This window comes from Gymnoscopelus microlampas (genome assembly GCF_963454915.1).
Source record: "Gymnoscopelus microlampas genome assembly, chromosome: 3".
Classification (NCBI taxonomy): Eukaryota; Metazoa; Chordata; class Actinopteri; order Myctophiformes; family Myctophidae; genus Gymnoscopelus; species Gymnoscopelus microlampas.
The window spans coordinates 1,532,581-1,551,040 of NC_139940.1; the positions used below are offsets into that span (position 1 = coordinate 1,532,581).

The following is an 18,460-nucleotide window of genomic DNA, read 5'->3' on the forward strand; positions in this document are numbered from 1 at the left end:
GTGTGAGGACCTGACAGGTACATACAACATGTAAAGCAGTGTGTGTGTGTGTGTGTGTGTGTGTGTGTGTGTGTGTGTGTGTGTGTGTGTGTGTGTGTGTGTGTGTGTGTGTGTGTGTGAGGACCTGACAGGTACATACAACATGTAAACCACTGTGTGTGTGGGGACCTGACAGGTACATACAACATGTAAACCACTGTGTGAGGACCTGACAGGTACATACAACATGTAAACCACTGTGTGTGTGGGGACCTGACAGGTACATACAACATGTAAACCACTGTGTGTGTGGGGACCTGACAGGTACATACAACATGTAAACCACTGTGTGAGGACCTGACAGGTACATACAACATGTAAACCACTGTGTGAGGACCTGACAGGTACATACAACATGTAAACCACTGTGTGAGGACCTGAAAGGAAAAATCAGCCGCCTGAACCCTAACAGGCTGAATTATCAGGCAGTGAGGTAGATTCCAGGACATTTATCACATTTTCCAGAAGTCCTCTTTTGTCTGACCCATCGGTGCGTAGGTTCTCATGCACACTGCTTGTAGGCTAACTCTGTATTGTCACCTACACCAGTGGCTCTCAAACTTTTTCATGTCAAGGACCCCCTAATTGACACTTATTAGCCCCGCGGACCCCCATTTGAAAAGATAAGCCAGCGACCCCAATAAGAGAAGGTTTTTACGGCTCTCTAGCAGTGATTCTCAACCATTTTAATTTCAAGGAACCCCAGTTTGACCTGCATTAGGCTACGGACCCCCATTTAATGGCATTTATACCTCTGGGACCCCAATTCACATTGTAAAACCAATGTTAATGTAACTCTGAACGGGTCCATTTGGTTCCATTTGTACACTCTCAGAGTTACAGACCCATAAGGGTCCATTTGGTTCCTGTCCATCATCTAGCTGGGGACCCCCTGGAACCCCCTCAAGTACCCCTGGGGGTCCCCGGACCCCACTTTGAGAACCAATGACCTACACTACCTTCCACGTGATGTGTTATACTTTTTGAAATATCTAAATGTAACATTTTAATGGAAGTTAAAGCTGGTCACGTGAAGTCAGAGATCCACACAGGTGTCACAATCACACCCTTCCCATGTGGATCCGGACACCCACATGGTTTATTGTCTCCGCCAGGCCGAAGGCATGGCGAGAGAGTATGTTTTACCCTCCGTCCGTCCGTCCGTCCTGTCCGTGTGTTACCACCAAATCTCCGGCACCGTTGGCCCGGTCGCTGCGAAACTGTGCACACACACTCCCTGGATGCCAATTCAGAACCTCTGCCTCAAATTTTTCACATGGGCCTGTTATAGCGCCACCAGGAGGCCGATTTGTGCAAAACCCATTTTTTCACATTACTCCTACAGTTTTTAACCAAACGTCATGCAAATCGGTACACAGTATCTCTATAGTCATGTGATCAACCCTGATCTGTCCAATTTCCCATATTCCATCCTCATTGGTTAAGGTTGACATCCAAAGTTTGCAGGATTGGTCCGTTTTGAACAAACTGCCTCAAATCATGAACACAGCTTGCGATTTCCGTGAAATTTCACACACACATACCCACTAGGCCGAGGAAGAAATGCTACCCTTTACACATTGGCCTGTTATAGCGCCACCAGCAGGTCTAATTTAGCAAAAGACATTTTTGGAACAAAATGCCTCAAATCATGAATGCAGTGTCTGATTGCCGTGAACGACCTAAGAAGAAATGGCACCCTTTTCACATTGGCCTATTATAGCGCCACCAGGAGGCCACAATAACCTACCTGACCTGGCGGAGACCTGTGCTCCGAGGAGCACTTTCTCTAGTTTCAATTTTATTTTAAGGTATTGTCAGCTACTAAGTTGCCCGTGACACACACACACACACACACACACACACACACATTGACGTTATGTATTGGGGTCACAGTGTACATGACTAATTACATTGTGACCACAATATATGATGGCAGTTATATTAGTGAAGCTTCCCTTTTTCTATGTCTCTATGTGTGGTAGTAACCACAGCAACAGTCACAACACGCCGTCATCCATACCTTTCACTTACTTACTTGCAAAATGTTTTAACTCATTGAGTGCCATTGAGGTGTTTCACGTGTTTTACCGCAATGGCGCAACGTGCTAATGATGTGTTTGATGTGTTTTTGGAAAAGATACTTTTTTTCTTTTCAGTTCAGAACCCCAGATAGTGATATCTTGGGTTCAGAACCCAAGATATCACTATCTGAAGAATAGATTTGCAGCTCCATCCACTCCTTGTTTAACTTATCACTGAAAAAGGCCGTATCTCGCTTCCTAAGCACTTTTTTTTTTACTTTGAAAAAAATCGCACTGGCCAGAAATAGGCAGAAATAATTCTGGCACTCAGTGAGTTAACAACCGGACAGTTATTTTTGGCGCACGACGCCATCGTACGTCTGAGCATAAATCAGGCATCAAAGCAACGTGTCCTTTTATGTTATTATGGTGGGCCTAATATTCTGTCTTTTGTTTTGGTATCCTGGGGTGGGGAACCCTAACCCTAACCCTAACACAGTCATTAGTGAATATGTTACTACATATTTGTCTGAAACGGTTCCGAAGTTCTTGGTAATAATTAATGAATTGCATGGATTAATGTTCTCAGTCGCCAAGACTGATTTCAGTCATTTGAATTCCATAGAAGCCAGCATGTCTTCTATGGAAGCATGTTGCGCAGCAAAAATAGCCGATCTACAAGCTCTCAATGCGTCTGCGACGCATTGAGAGCTTGTAGAAAGGCTATTTTCGGTTATTTTAAGATTAGAGCATTTGAAGTGGTCAAACCAGCAATTATGTTCAGAAGTATCTTCCATAATATCTTAAACGTCTCGGATATTTCATATAAAAGCAAAGGTTAAGGCAAAGGCCTGAATCTGTGATTTCTTCACATGGTTGGCAGTATGTAGAACAGCAGGAACAATATTACTAAAGCATCCTAATTGTACATATTGTATTCATTGTTTAGGGATCGGCGCTAGTGTGTGTGGGGGATCCTTTCACAAAGATTCACAAATCGCACATTAGGACATTTTCAGTCGTGAGATTTAAACTAGCTTTAATCCATGTAATTGTAAACTGCCAATTGACTCGTTGGGTTGCAGTGTTTCACATACAGTGAAAACCCATCAAGCAGCTCAAAGGTTCATTCATTAATGGAGGAGCCTATTTTTGGTGTTTACGGGTGAAAGGTCATTTTTAACAGCAATTGTAATTATCTAAACCAGGGGTCTTCAACGTGTTCAGGCCAAGGACCCCCTAGCTGAGAGAGAGATGAAGCAGGGACCCCCTCTATATTGTATAAAATTGTGTTTTAGCTTTTTTTTTTGCTTTTTTTGTTGACTTTGTCTGTTCTTTTTTTCTCTCTACACCTATACCTCTTTGCCAAAAATAACAGATCTACAAGCTCACAACGCCTCGCAGCGCGAGGCGTTGTGAGCTCCTCAGTTCTCCTCAGAAAAAGGGATGTTAGGGTTGAAGGTAAAAAAAAAAAAACATATCACACAAAGATTTGGCGGACCCCCCTGTAGTAACTCTGAGGACCCCCTAGGGGCTCCGGACCCCCTGTTGAACACCCCTGCTCTAAACCTTTGCACTCACTTCCCACTCACCCGCATGCAGAATTAGCGGGTTCCGTTTCCGGTTCTTGGTTTTGTCTTTGAAAAATTAGATTTTTAGGCCAAAATAGGGCAAAACCAGTTACCCCACACAGTATAAAAAACGAACGGAGAGCTCTGGTTATATTTTCTTTTCTCTGGACGACGAACAGTTATCGTTGTTGTGTTTACCAACCATCTCTCTCTGTGTCCCTCGGTTCCAGACGACCTGTATGAGATCCTGTCCAGTCTTCCAGAGAGCGTGGTCTACTCGTGTCGGCCGTGCAGCCTCACCACACCCAGCGCCTGGAGGGAGCTGCTCTACATCGAGCTGAGGGCTGGCGTGGAGAAGGTCCTGGCCTGTCTGCTGTCCTCCACCCTGACCCAACACCTGGTCACCTGCTCACAGGTAACACTCTGACCCAACACCTGGTCACATGCTCACAGGTAACACTCTGACCCAACACCTGGTCACATGCTCACAGGTAACACTCTGACCCAACACCTGGTCACATGCTCACAGGTAACACTCTGACCCAACACCTGGTCACATGCTCACAGGTAACACTCTGACCCAACACCTGGTCACATGCTCACAGGTAACACTCTGACCCAACACCTGGTCACCTGCTCACAGGTAACACTGTCTGACCCAACACCTGGTCACATGCTCACAGGTAACACTCTGACCCAACACCTGGTCACATGCTCACAGGTAACACTCTGACCCAACACCTGGTCACATGCTCACAGGTAACACTCTGACCCAACACCTGGTCACATGCTCACAGGTAACACTCTGACCCAACACCTGGTCACATGCTCACAGGTTTGATTGATTGAATACTTTATTAAAAGTTTGCAAATGGTCTGATTATACAATTGTGCTAAAAGGAGAACACAGGACCATTGTGGTCCTGGGCCGCTTTTCCTTTCTGTTTACACCAAATCTCTTTGCCAAAAATAGCAGATCTACAAGCTCCTAAACGCATCACGTTGCCACACGTTGTTAGCTGTTAGCTCTTAGCTTCTAGACCGGCTAATGTTCCCCCCAGCATATGGATTCTGGGGTTAAGTCATATAGATGTTAAAAGAAGCCCCTGTCCTCTGTGTTCTCTGCAGTGTGAGGACCTGGTGGACCCTGACAGCGGACTGGAAGGTCAGCCAGCCTGTGACCTCAGAGCGGTGGGGAAGAAGTTTGACAAGGGTGTCTACACCACCTTGGTGAGTCTGAGGTCACATGACATCAAACTAATGCTGCTGATTGGTTGAGCGGGGAAGGACTGGGGATGGGGGACACACTAGACTAGAGCCGTGTATTAGATCATACATGGCCACATGCAGCCCCCACCTTCACGTAATGCGGCCCACAGGTTAATATCAGAATAGTGATTATATTATTGATTTCAGCTGTTATGATTCCTAACATGACCCGCTTTAATCACTTCAGTCTATATTAGTAGCTTAATGACTAGTGTTAACATTCTATTGTCTTTTTTATGTCCAATGTATTTGTATTTAAGTTCATAAAGTTAACATAAGTATAACTAAATGCATTTGAAATCAAATAGAAATGTTACTTTTCAGGATTACAATTAAAAAAATAGCAGATCTACCAGCTCAAAACGCATCGCACTGCGACGTGCCTATCGTATGCGTGGGAATGGCACATTCTATTTGCATACAGGGCACAGATCCGTCCAATAAGGACATGTAACACAAATAAGACAAAAATACAACCGCATTCGTAACAGCACAAGTCCTGTCAACAGAACCATGTGTCAGCAGAATGCAGAATGTCTGGAGAAGAAAAACAATCTGCTATTTTTGACTAAACCCCAAGGATTGTATGTCGGGGTTGAAGTGGTCTGTTGGTTTGGCTTGTTGTTGTTTTACACTGTGAGGAAAACCACACCACATCTGACCCAGTTCTAGGGTCAACTCAGGACAACGTTCTGAAGTCTCTGAACCCAGTTAACCCATTAAGACCTGGAACGCGTCTGTGTCACTTCTTGATTTGAGAAAAAAAAAAAGCATTATTTTACACTTTGGTGCAAAAATAGCAGATCTACAAGCTCATAGCGCGGCACCGAGTGCCGCGCTACGAGCTTGTAGATCTGCTATTTTTGAGAAATCGTGAAAATGTGTGCAAATCTTTGAATATTTATATTTTTTTAAAGCGAACATTTGTAACTCAAATCTTTGCTTCTGGGGGGTCCCTGGAACATGATATTTTGAGATGGGGTGGGTCCGTGGCCAAATACATGTCATTTTGCTGTCCTTGACATGAAAACGTTTGAGAACCACTGATATAGAAACATATTTTTTTTTTCAAAAAACTGTTAGGATTTAGAAGACATTTGTAGAATCGGAACCTATCAGGCCTTAATGGGTTAAACCTTTGTGCAGTTGGTTTCACTTCAGGACCACGGCTTGTTAAAGAACACAATTAAACCATCTTTCATCCCTGACTGTATCCCTCTGTAACCCTCTAACACATTCAGACCTGAGACCCATTCTAAAAACACCTTCTAAATCCTCACCTAGGTTTTTTTTTTTAAACTTCAAATATTTATTGAAAATGTACAAAAAGATGATGTTTCTACATACTGTACGTAGCAACAAGAACCCCATAAGGGCTTCCCGTCCTGAAAGGTAGAGTTACAAATAGGGGTTTCCCGCCCAAAATGGGCTAAACTAAAGCCAGTCCAGCTGTTATAATAATCTTTATTTTTGCTTTTCTTTTTAGATGTTTTGTGCTGCACTGCAACACATGTCCCCAAGGAGAACAGATGTATTTACTACAGTTTGGTTTTTGTTCTCGTTTGATCTCCTCCCCCCCATCTCAAAATATTTTGTTCCAGGGACCCCCCCCCCCCCCCCCCCATCTCAAAATATTGTGTCCCAGGGACCCCCCGCAGAAGCACATATTGAAGTTAAAAATGTATTGCACACATTATCAAGATTTTTCTAAAAACAGCACAAAGTACAGTTAATAACACTTTGTCTAAAAGGTCCGTCCAAAAAAGTCCTAGCGGTCTTGTTATACTTGGTATTCGTTTAGTTAGCTTAGTTAGTTAGTTAGTTAGTTAGCATAGCAAAGAATAGCAAAGAAATCTTTAAATGACACGAGATGTGTTCCCGTTCTTAATGGATTACATCGTTAATTGCAATTATTAGAGCGATAGTTAACGGTGAGGTATAAATGTGATCACTGTGAAGCCCTGCTGAACATCATGTTGTCTCCTCACTGTGAAGCCCTGCTGACCATCATGTTGTCTCCTCACTGTGAAGCCCTGCTGACCATCATGTTGTCTCCTCAGAAAACCTTCCATGAGGATGTGGTTCAGGTGGTGAGAAGGAGACTGGAACAGGAGGACCATCTACCTGAGGAGGAGAGACCTACTGCCCTGGCACGCTCCTACTATTTAAAGGTACAGTACAACCTACTGACACGCTCCTACTATTTAAAGGTACAGTACAACCTACTGACACGCTCCTACTATTTAAAGGTACAATACAACCTACTGACACGCTCCTACTATTTAAAGGTACAATACAACCTACTGACACGCTCCTACTATTTAAAGGTACAATACAACCTACTGGCACGCTCCTACTATTTAAAGGTACAATACAACCTACTGACACACTACAACCTACTGGCACGCTCCTACTATTTAAAGGTACAATACAACCTACTGACACGCTCCTACTATTTAAAGGTACAATACAACCTACTGACACGCTCCTACTATTTAAAGGTACAATACAACCTACTGACACACTCCTACTATTTAAAGGTACAATACAACCTACTGACACGCTCCTACTATTTAAAGGTACAGCAGAGATGCTCATAGGCCTGCGTCCTGCGTCGCTGACGCGCAATATTGTGAAAGGACGCATTCATGACACCGTCGGGGCGTAAATATAGCGTCCATGGGACGCACTAGAGTTGTCACCAACAACAGAAAAATATAAAAATAATTTGCGGTAAAATTAGTAGTGCACGATAAGTATCGGCCCGGTAATTATTGGTCCGATATCAGGAATTATGACGTCATCCCGATAAAACCGATAACATTAATAATAGCTCCGATAATATATAATATTTGTCAGCTGTGATCTGCATGGACTCTCTCAGTTAGACACCGTGTGTGGAGAAGTATAACTCTCGGTTAGAAACTGTTGTACTGGAGAAGTATAACTCTCGGTTAGACACTGTTGTACTGGAGAAGTATAACTCTCGGTTAGACACTGTTGTACTGGAGAAGTATAACTCGGTTAGACAGCGCTGTGTGGAGAGACTCTCACACATGTTGTAGCAGCAGCAGCAGCAGCAGCACAGTCTACTCCCTGAGCAATCCCAGACTCCTTCCTGAAATCAAATGCAAATGAGATTTCCGGAGGGAAGGGGGTTTACCAGGGTAGAGCTGGTTGAGACCTGGTCTCAAACGTGTTAAAACGTCTTGGATAGACCACTGTCTGGAATGATAACTGATCATCATACATACAGGTCTACTACTAACCTTTGTTGCTATTGTCATCTTAATTTTAGAGTGTTCTCCAACTTGCTTGGAGATCAGTGATGTGGTGGATGCGTTTAACGCATGTTGCCAATCAGCTGTGTAACATTAGCAGGTTAACGATGGCTCGTTGAGCCTATGCATTTGTCTATCATCTGTGTCTTGTGTATGTTTAATAGCCAACTGAATGTTTTCTGTAGCCTAGAGATAGCACGGGTGCGTTCGAAAATACAGCAATGAGCGCACTGGCCAATACAAACTAATAGGCGAGTGCGCTCCGGTGCGTAATTTCCGAACGCACCCCATATCAAGTAATTCCCTGAAGAGGGTAGACCCTCTCATGCTAAACTTAAAGTGACTTCTAAGGTTCCACTTCTCCTCAAAAAGACAACTTTATTTTCCTTTCTCAATGACAGCATTTTGGCTATGTGCAATAACTGCAAGCCAATGTTCATAGGCATTGTCAGTATTTGTCATTATTTCTTGAATTCTTTCAATTATTTCTTTAGTTGCCAATAATTCCACTGTAAGCCAGTGTTTTCAGTCTTTTATTGCTACACAATAAATAGTAAAAAGAAATTCTACATTCATAAATAATACAAAATAAAATAATAATAATGATTAAAAGGTTCTATGATTAAATGTATTTAATTGGTCAAAGCTATGTTAAATCCACCTTTGCCCACTACTAGCATTTCTTACCATAAGGTGTGCTAATACTACAGATTCATATACATTTGAAATAATATATTTATGATTTTAATATATGTATATATATTTGTATTATCGGTTATCGGTCTTGAGAACTGACCCCCCACACTTCTGGTTGTTTTAAAAAACAACCAGTTTATTTTGTATTTGTTTCATGTTGATCTTTAGTTTTATTATAATATGAGGGTTATATTTGTCTAGATGTCAGAACAGATATTACATGACTAACACATGACTTTGTGAAGGCAATTAACTGAGTCTTTGCAGACTAAGTGTTCTGAGGAACTCCCTGCACTACTAACACACAATCCAGACGGATTGGAAAACGTCTGGGATGTGATGTCACACTGCTCTCATGTGTAGTAAATACATCCGTTCCCCCTGGGGACATTTTGAGTTGCAGCACATTACATCTAAAAAGAAAGTAAACATAAACGATTATTGAAACAGCTGGACTGGCTTTAGTGTAGGGGGGATACAGCCAGGTATGAGGGATGTTTTAGTTTCTTACAAGCCGTGGTCCTGAAGTGAAACCAAAATGGGGTTCACTGGGTTCACAGACTTCAGACAGACCGACTGTTGTCCTGAGTTGACCCTAGAACTGGGTCAGATACAGTGGTGGAAAAAGTACTCAAATTCTTTACTTAAGTAAAAGTAGCAATACTGCAATGTAAGTATTGGCATCAAAATGTACTTAAAGTACCAAAAGTAAAAGTACTAAAATGTTTGAAAATAGCCGATCTACAAGCTCACAACGCGTCGCAAAGCGACGCGTTGTGAGCTTGTAGATCTGCTATTTTCAAATAGCCTAGGTATAAAATAAGGCTAAAGTGGTTAATGTATGTTTCATTATATCATAATGTATATCTGGAAAGTAAATAGTAACCCAAGTTTTCAAATAATTGTAGTGGAGTAAAAGTACTATATTTGCCTCTGAGATGTAGTGGAGTAGAAGTAAAAGTATTGGAAATTGGACATACTCAAGTAAAGTACAAATACCTAAACATTTTACTTAAGTACAGTACTTAAGTAAATGTACTTAGTTACTTTACACCTCAGCTGTGGTGTTGTTTTCCTCAGAGTGTAAAACAGTAACACTACCAAACCAACAGACCACTTCAACCCCAACATGCAATACATATTCTTGGGGTTAGTAAAATAAATAGCCGATCTTCAAGCTCACAATGTGTTGCGTTGCGTTCAGAGCTTGTAGATCAGCTATTTTTGGTGAAGATATTTGGTGTTGAACTCTGGTCCAGTTTACCAGGTGTAGAAGGTTGAAGTGGTTCATGAAAACATTTTGAAAACATGTGCAAATCTTTGAATATGTTTTTTAAAGCGAAAATGTTTAAGTCAAATCTTTGCATCTGGAGATTCTCCAAATGAAAAAAAAAAAACGTATGTTGCTATAATGTCAGTGGTTCTCAAACTTCAAAGATTTGCACACATTTTCGCTATTTATTTACAAAAATAGCAGATCTACAACTCGGTGCCGCACTATGTATTTCTGCTATTTTTGAATAGCCAAAGAAATCTTAAAATGACACACAGATGCAATGTGTGTCATTTCCTGTTGCTACGGGCATCGAATCCCGTAAGAACAGCGTAGGTTCTCGTACCGGAACCGCTGCCGGTCATCAAATTATTGTCTTAGGAATGAGAAAACTAAACAATATCCATGAATTCAAGTCGTCATGGGGTGACTAATAGATAGAAAATAAAGTCATTTTGGGCGTGAACTATCCCTTTAACCCATTGAGACCGGCAACGCATCTGTCTGTCATTTTTAGATTTCTTTGGCTATTCAAAAATAGCAGATCTACAAGCTCATAGCACGGCACCGAGTGCCGCGCTATGAGCTTGTAGATCTGCTATTTGTTTTAAAAATCGTGAAAATTAGTGGCAAAATCTTGGGGAAAAGGAAAAAAAAATCAAATATTTGCACAACGATTTTTCAAAAATGGCAGATCTACAAGCTGTAGATTTGCTATTTTTGAATAGCCAAAGAAATCTAAAAAAAAATGACACAGATGCGTTCCCGGTCTTAAAGAGTTAATGGATTAAAGTAGTTGCTGAGCTGAAGAGTTATATAAAAGTTGTGTTTATAAAATACATCTTGAATGTCCTTCAGAGCATGCAGGCTTTACTGCTCTGTGTGAGACTGGAGCTGCAGAGACCACACAACACTTAACACATTAACCCCCAGAGTTTATTCATAATGTACTCACCCCAGTGCCAGCCATTTCTGTTTTATAACCCTTTTCAACCGGTCACAGAATTGTTATATCCATTAAAATCGTTTGTCTGGCTGTGTTTTATAAACACACACGACAGATAGAGAAGCACTCAAACAGTTCATTCTCTCTCTCTCTCTACGTCTCCCAAACAGGCTGCAAACGTCATATCCGGTGACTGTAGACATACACAACGACGATAACTGTTCGTCATCCAGAGTAAAGACATATACAACCGGAGCTCTCTGTTTGTTTTTTATACCGTGTGAAAAAACTTGTTTTGCCCTATTTTGCCTATAAATCACATTTTTCAAGCTAAAACCGGAAACGGAACCCACTGATTTTGCATCCGGGTGAGTCTGAAGTAAGTGGAAAGGGAACCTGATCTCGGAATGTACAGAAAACAGCGCGATCGTCTATTAAACCACAATTAAACAATAGAACGCAGATTTGCGTTCTGAGAGCCCAGTGATTAATTCAATAGAACACAGATCTGCGTCTATGGCAGTCAATGTGTTAATCAGCTGTAATCTGTGTTTCATCATCAGCTTCTAGAAGAAGTCTTCAACTGGTTCAACAGTCAAGACCCTAAAGTATGGGACCCTCGCACCAAAGACATCACCACGTAAGTGCCCGTCTCCCATGGAGCTGCTTTGTGTTGATGTTTTCCACTGGTTGATAAGAGGGCTATCAGTCCATTTATCTGTTTACTACGTACTAGATTGATCAGCTGGATGGTAAAAGTACCGTTGTTTGGTTCAGGGGTAAACATTACGTTCTCTGTTTAGGTTTGTGTGCTTTTGGTGAGTGCAGAGAACCTTCATGTTTACACAACCTTTACAATTGAGACAATTTTTTATACTTAGTCATATGGCGGGAACATAGCGGAAAAACACAAGCTCACAGCACGTTGCGTGTGTGACGCGTTGTGAGCTTGTATATCGACTAACATAACTTAGGCAATAGCAGAATGTTTTACACAGGAACTGATATAGATATGTGTGGCTTGTTGGGAAATGTGATCTTAACACTAGCAGATGCAATCTTTGGAAAAACATTTACTCACTTGTTAGAGTAGTTCCAGGATGAACCGATGCATTAAGCAACACCAATGCTTTTGAAATTGTGCAATTTTGGGGCGAGATGAGACGGGTGAAATGGGGATCAGGAACGATTTCACTGGAACATGATGGCTTCATGCTCAGATTCAGAATGGACCCTGCGCTAAACCCCACCCCCAAAGCGATTGTCCAATGCCAGCTTAGCAACCGTTGTTAGCCTGGCACAGGTCTGGCAAACTTTCGACACCTGCCATAGCTGTCAATGTTATTTCGCCCCCACACACACACACACACACACACACACACACACACACACACACACACACACACACACACACACACACACACACACACACACACACACACACACACACACAATCATTTGCAACATAATAGCAAGAACAGGAATACGAATACCACGATAACGCAATGGTGACTATGAACCAGCAACAGATTCCACTTACCCACAACCGGAGGGTTCTTTTCCCAAGCTGAAATCTGCGCTTAAACTGGAAGGCTATGGCTGTGCCTGTGTTGTTGAATACAGCTTAACGTTGGGAATGTTACACGACTCACTCGCCCAGGTGGTGTCAATGATACTAATCACCGTAATCGTAACAAAATTCAGAATCCCAGCGCTGCCTGTTTCGAATTCCGCACGTTAAAGTATATTCATTCATTTGTTTGTCTATTTATTAACTGCTACTGTAGTCTTACCCTGCGGTACAGGAAAACTCCTGTTACAGTCATGGATCAACTTCAACCTGGCCTTTGCACTTTCTCCATTTACGGTCTGTACATCTATATAAACGTTCAGATTTCAAATGTAAATTGCTTATGCTATGGCCACGGATGTTAAAATTATGCACAGGACTCTCAAAAGTACCTGTATATTCTGTGTTGTTCAATAAAAAGCATTTTAATCCGATCGATGGCCATTTTCTCATAGAGTTATAATGTATCAGAGTGCAATACACCTACCAACCGATGGGGTCGCTTAGTTGAACGCATATGGAGAAAATGGCCACCGATCAGATTAAAATGCTTTTTATTGAACAATACGGATGATACGGGTACTTTTGAGAACCCGTACATAAATGTAACATCCGTGGCCATGGGGTAAGCACTTTATATTTGAAATATGAACGTTTCTGTAGATGTACGGGCCGTAAATGGAGAAAGTGCAAACACCAGGTTGAAGTTCATCCATGACGGTCGAGACAGTCGACCGTCGTGTATCCATGGCTATTACTCCCTCTAACATTTCCTGTGTTTTTAGTTCATTGAAACAATGTCATGCACATTTGTCCAGTGCATAGCCGCCTTGTTGACTAGATTTGGAAGAGATTTTGAAGCTATTGCTGCTTAAATGATCGATTATTTTTAAGGGGAAAAGCCGTCATTTAACATGCAAGTCAATGGGTGAGAAGCAAAGTTTGCCAGGCGCTGCCAGGCCTGGGTGTGACTAACTCCGCACCACCAGTCACAGAGTGGAGTGGGTGGGGCTTAGCGAAGGGTCCTTTGGATGTCATTTCTGACATCAGAAATGGTCTGAAAAACCCAATGCACTCATATGGTGATATGCCAACAATGCCAACTGGATTTTTAAGCCATGAAAATAATTTAGTAGATGGAGGCATGCATGATTAAAGGGCTGTGTCCACTAAGGCATTTATTTTCCTGATAGCATTGTAATGTTTTGAATTGTTGTCACATTGTCACATTTGGAACTCTGTGCCTTGCTGGACACGGCCCCTTAGTCTCCATGTGTGGCTGGCCAAAGCCAGGTTATTTACTTTTCAGAATTCCAATTCATAAATACCAAAAAATAATTCAGTATAAAAATGGCAAAAATAGCAGATCTTTTTAATTATTTAGGTTTGTGTAGAACTACGCGATTGGCACGCAATGTGTTAATATAGTGGTCCTCTCCACCTTCAAAGTTTCTCACTATATAGTGTAATATGAAGTTAAATAACCAAATTAAATCCGCTTCATGAAACGCTGTCTGTCTCGCCTCCTTTCCACCACAGGGGGGCGCTGTCCCAGGCCGTTCAGCCCCCGACCACGGAGCATGTGTACGCCCAGTGGCGTGAGAGGGAGGAGCAGAGGGCCAGGGTCCCTCTGGGGGTCCCGCTAGGGGGGAACAAAGTGCCCCCGATAGAGATCAAGCAGGAAGAGGTTTCCTCCCCTCTGTCCAGTGACGCAGCCAATAGAAACCACTTCAAGAACAGCAGAGCCCTCAGGCTGAAGTACAAAGGTAAGGAAGGAAATAAACTATATCATCGTGACAGTCAATTCCTATATAAAAGTGACCATAATTTTGTGAAATGCTCCACTGTGTCTGAACTACAGTGAGTTACTGTATTGTTTGAGGCACTATGGTGGCCAGGTCCTTCCAGGCAAAATATGTCAATTCATATAAATGAAAATCACCCTTTTTTTGGGACTATGAATGCCCATGTAAAATGTAGCTTAATCATAAGGTGATTTTGGTAGAACATCTTGGGAGCAATTTCTTCCACCTTTCGCTTTGATTTATTTTCTTAATTGTTTTGTTTTTAATGATTTTCAGGCGGGCATTTTTGTCCTAGTATATTTCCAGACCCTGTTGAGCTGTGTGTGTGAAGAATGTCCCGTTTCTTTTTATTGCGTTATTGTTTTACTATTCCAACTCCAACACATCCCATTCCACATTGTCTGTGTAGGGAAACGGGGCCGGCTGTCCAAGGCAGACCTGGACACAGGGTGGACCAAGGACGACGAGAGGCAGTGCTCTTTGTGCAAGAAGAATGGAGATGCCAAACCTAATGTAAGAAGCAGAGCACTATGGGACATGATGGAATTATCTTGTACTCGTACTCATGGGCAGGGACGTGCACAGATAGACTCTAGGTGGTGCTAGAGCACCTGCCCTTTGCCCTCTTGACCAGAAGTGCCCTTTTGAAAGAAAAAAAAAATCTTTTTATTTTATTTTATTTTTTCAGTTTACAGCAGGGGTCTTCAACAGGGGGTCCGGGACCCCTAGGGGGTCCTCAGAGTTACTACAGGGGGGGGTACGCCAAATCTTTATGTGATATGATTTTTATTTTTACCATAACCACTCGAAACCTAGCATCCCTTTTCTGAGGAGAACTTTAGCCAAAAATAGCAGATCTACAAGCCCACAACGCCTCGCGCTGCGAGGCGTTGTGAGCTTGTAGATCTGCTATTTTTGGCAAAGAGGTATAGATGTAGAGGGAAAAAAGAGCAGACCAAGTAAACAAAAAAAAGTATAATTGACTTGAGCACCTGCCCCTCAAAATGTCTGTGCACGCCACTGCTCATGGGACTTACTGTTTTGTGTCAAAACATGCAGAAAGGATACTGATGATTATGCAAAAATAACAATGATGATGAAACCCATTTAGGAGGTTAATGATTATCCATTATGCATCAGAAAACCCGTTATGATGGCCTCCAATGCATTGATCCAACCTGACTGATGCAATTCAAAGTTTTTTAAAAGAGTACAAAAACAGATGAATCAGCTCAAGTGTTCATCCTCAACTGTAATTATAATGAATACAAATATAACGATAAGCCCATATTAGGGGTGTGGTTTCTATCCATGAATACCACAAGTGTAAAGGATACAATTTGAATAGTTATAAGAAATGTAAAAACATTTTCTTTTTAAAGGAGACACACCATGAATTTAAAAAAAATATTTGATATTTAATATCATATGGTGTATGTCCCTCAAACCATTTTCAAAAGGTTTGAGCCTAAATCAACACTCAGATATACTCATCCCAAGTCAATTCTCTCAGGCTTATAAAGCACTTTCAGCTGCAATACCAAAACGTCCTGTTGGGCAGAGGGGTGCTGTACTGCAGTACTGAGCAATTCTGTCTGGCAAAATACATGGGCAGAAAGTTTGGTGAGGTAAGCAAACTTGCCATTCTGAGATGGCCTGTTTAGACACGCCCATTCTGAAAATCTCTGAAATGAGAATGAACGACTGAATATTAAAAAAATATATTTTTTGGGGTACAAGAGACATTGGGGAGCCCAAAAAATACCAAAAAAGTGAAATTCATGGTGTGTCTCCTTTAAGACAACAGCTCAATTTGTGTGTGCATGCATTCAACTGTACCATTGACTGTATTGTTTACATAACCATGGGCAACATGTGTACGAGGATACTTAGAAGTTCTGTATCCTCAGACAGGAAAAGATGCACATCCGTATCGACTCTCATTCATCTCTTTATTGTGTGTGTGTGTGTGTGTGTGTGTGTGTGTGTGTGTCCACAGGAAGCGGGCAGGTTGCTGTACCTGGGTCAGAATGAGTGGGCTCATGTCAACTGCTGTTTGTGGTCAGCTGAGGTCTTTGAAGAGGACAACGGCTCTCTGCTACACGTACACAGTGCTGTCACGAGGGGACGTCTAATGGTCAGTTTATAACTCTCTGCTACATGTACACAGTGTTGTCACTAGTCTAATGGTCAGTTTATAACTCTCTGCTACATGTACACAGTGCTGTCACTAGTCTAATGGTCAGTTTATAACTCTCTGCTACATGTACACAGTGCTGTCACTAGTCTAATGGTCAGTTTATAACTCTATGCTACATGTACACAGTGCTGTCACTAGTCTAATGGTCAGTTTATAACTCTATGCTACATGTACACAGTGCTGTCACTAGTCTAATGGTCAGTTTATAACTCTCTGCTACATGTACACAGTGCTGTCACTAGTCTAATGGTCAGTTTATAACTCTATGCTACATGTACACAGTGCTGTCACTAGTCTAATGGTCAGTTTATAACTCTATGCTACATGTACACAGTGCTGTCACTAGTCTAATGGTCAGTTTATAACTCTATGCTACATGTACACAGTGCTGTCACTAGTCTAATGGTCAGTTTATAACTCTCTGCTACATGTACACAGTGATGTCACTAGTCTAATGGTCAGTTTATAACTCTATGCTACATGTACACAGTGCTGTCACTAGTCTAATGGTCAGTTTATAACTCTCTGCTACATGTACACAGTGATGTCACTAGTCTAATGGTCAGTTTATAACTCTCGGCTACATGTACACAGTGCTGTCACTAGTCTAATGGTCAGTTTAACTCTCTGCTACATGTACACAGTGCTGTCACTAGTCTAATGGTCAGTTTATAACTCTCTGCTACATGTACACAGTGCTGTCACTAGTCTAATGGTCAGTTTAACTCTCTGCTACATGTACACAGTGCTGTCACTAGTCTAATGGTCAGTTTATAACTCTCTGCTACATGTACACAGTGCTGTCACTAGTCTAATGGTCAGTTTATAACTCTCTGCTACACGTACACAGTGCTGTCACTAGGTCTAATGGTCAGTTTATAACTCTCTGCTACACGTACACAGTGTTGTCACTAGTCTAATAGTCAGTTTATAACTCTCTGCTACATGTACACAGTGCTGTCACTAGGTCTAATAGTCAGTTTATAACTCTCTGCTACATGTACACAGTGATGTCACTAGTCTAATGGTCAGTTTATAACTCTCTGCTACACATACACAGTGCTGTCACTAGTCTAATGGTCAGTTTATAACTCTCTGCTACATGTACACAGTGATGTCACTAGTCTAATGGTCAGTTTATAACTGTTACACACTGATAATAGCAGATCTACAAGCTCACAATGCATCGCACTGCGACACATTGTGAGCTTGTAGATCTGCTATTTTAGGTATGCGACACAGCATGCAACCAAGTATAAACCAGGTGTAACCTGTGTGTTTGGTGAGGTCAAAGGTATGTGAATTGATCAAACGATAGAATACATGTTCAGAAGCATCTTCAGCATTTTGATCATTATTTAGGAAACGAGGTGCTGTTTCCTTCCTTTATGCCAGATAGTTCTGAGTGTCACTCTTCATCCCTTATCTGAACATTGTGATTGATCTTAAACTGAACATTGTGATTGATCTTTAACTGAACATTGTGATTGATCTTTAACTGATCATTGTGATTGATCTTTAACTGATCATTGTGATTGATCTTTAACTGATCATTGTGATTGATCTTTAACTGAACATTGTGATTGATCTTTAACTGAACATTGTGATTGATCTTTAACTGATCATTGTGATTGATCTTTAACTGAACATTGTGATTGATCTTTAACTGATCATTGTGATTGATCTTTAACTGAACATTGTGATTGATCTTTAACTGATCATTGTGATTGATCTTTAACTGAACATTGTGATTGATCTTAAACTGAACATTGTGATTGATCTTTAA

The 18,460-nt window shown here is 41.5% G+C and overlaps 1 protein-coding gene across 1 annotated transcript in view; it reads left to right on the forward strand.

The window, feature by feature from the left end:
- kmt2bb (lysine (K)-specific methyltransferase 2Bb) overlaps positions 1–18,460 on the forward strand; it is a gene marked incomplete at its 5' end in the record, with an annotated part of 105,750 nt that overhangs the window by 57,816 nt on the left and 29,474 nt on the right. The window contains 7 exons of the mRNA XM_084048675.1: positions 3,865–4,049; positions 4,763–4,864; positions 6,964–7,074; positions 11,663–11,739; positions 14,209–14,435; positions 14,884–14,987; positions 16,474–16,611. Of these exons, the coding sequence (XP_083904801.1) occupies positions 3,865–4,049; positions 4,763–4,864; positions 6,964–7,074; positions 11,663–11,739; positions 14,209–14,435; positions 14,884–14,987; positions 16,474–16,611 (944 nt within the window). The remainder of the gene's footprint in view (positions 1–3,864; positions 4,050–4,762; positions 4,865–6,963; positions 7,075–11,662; positions 11,740–14,208; positions 14,436–14,883; positions 14,988–16,473; positions 16,612–18,460) is intronic.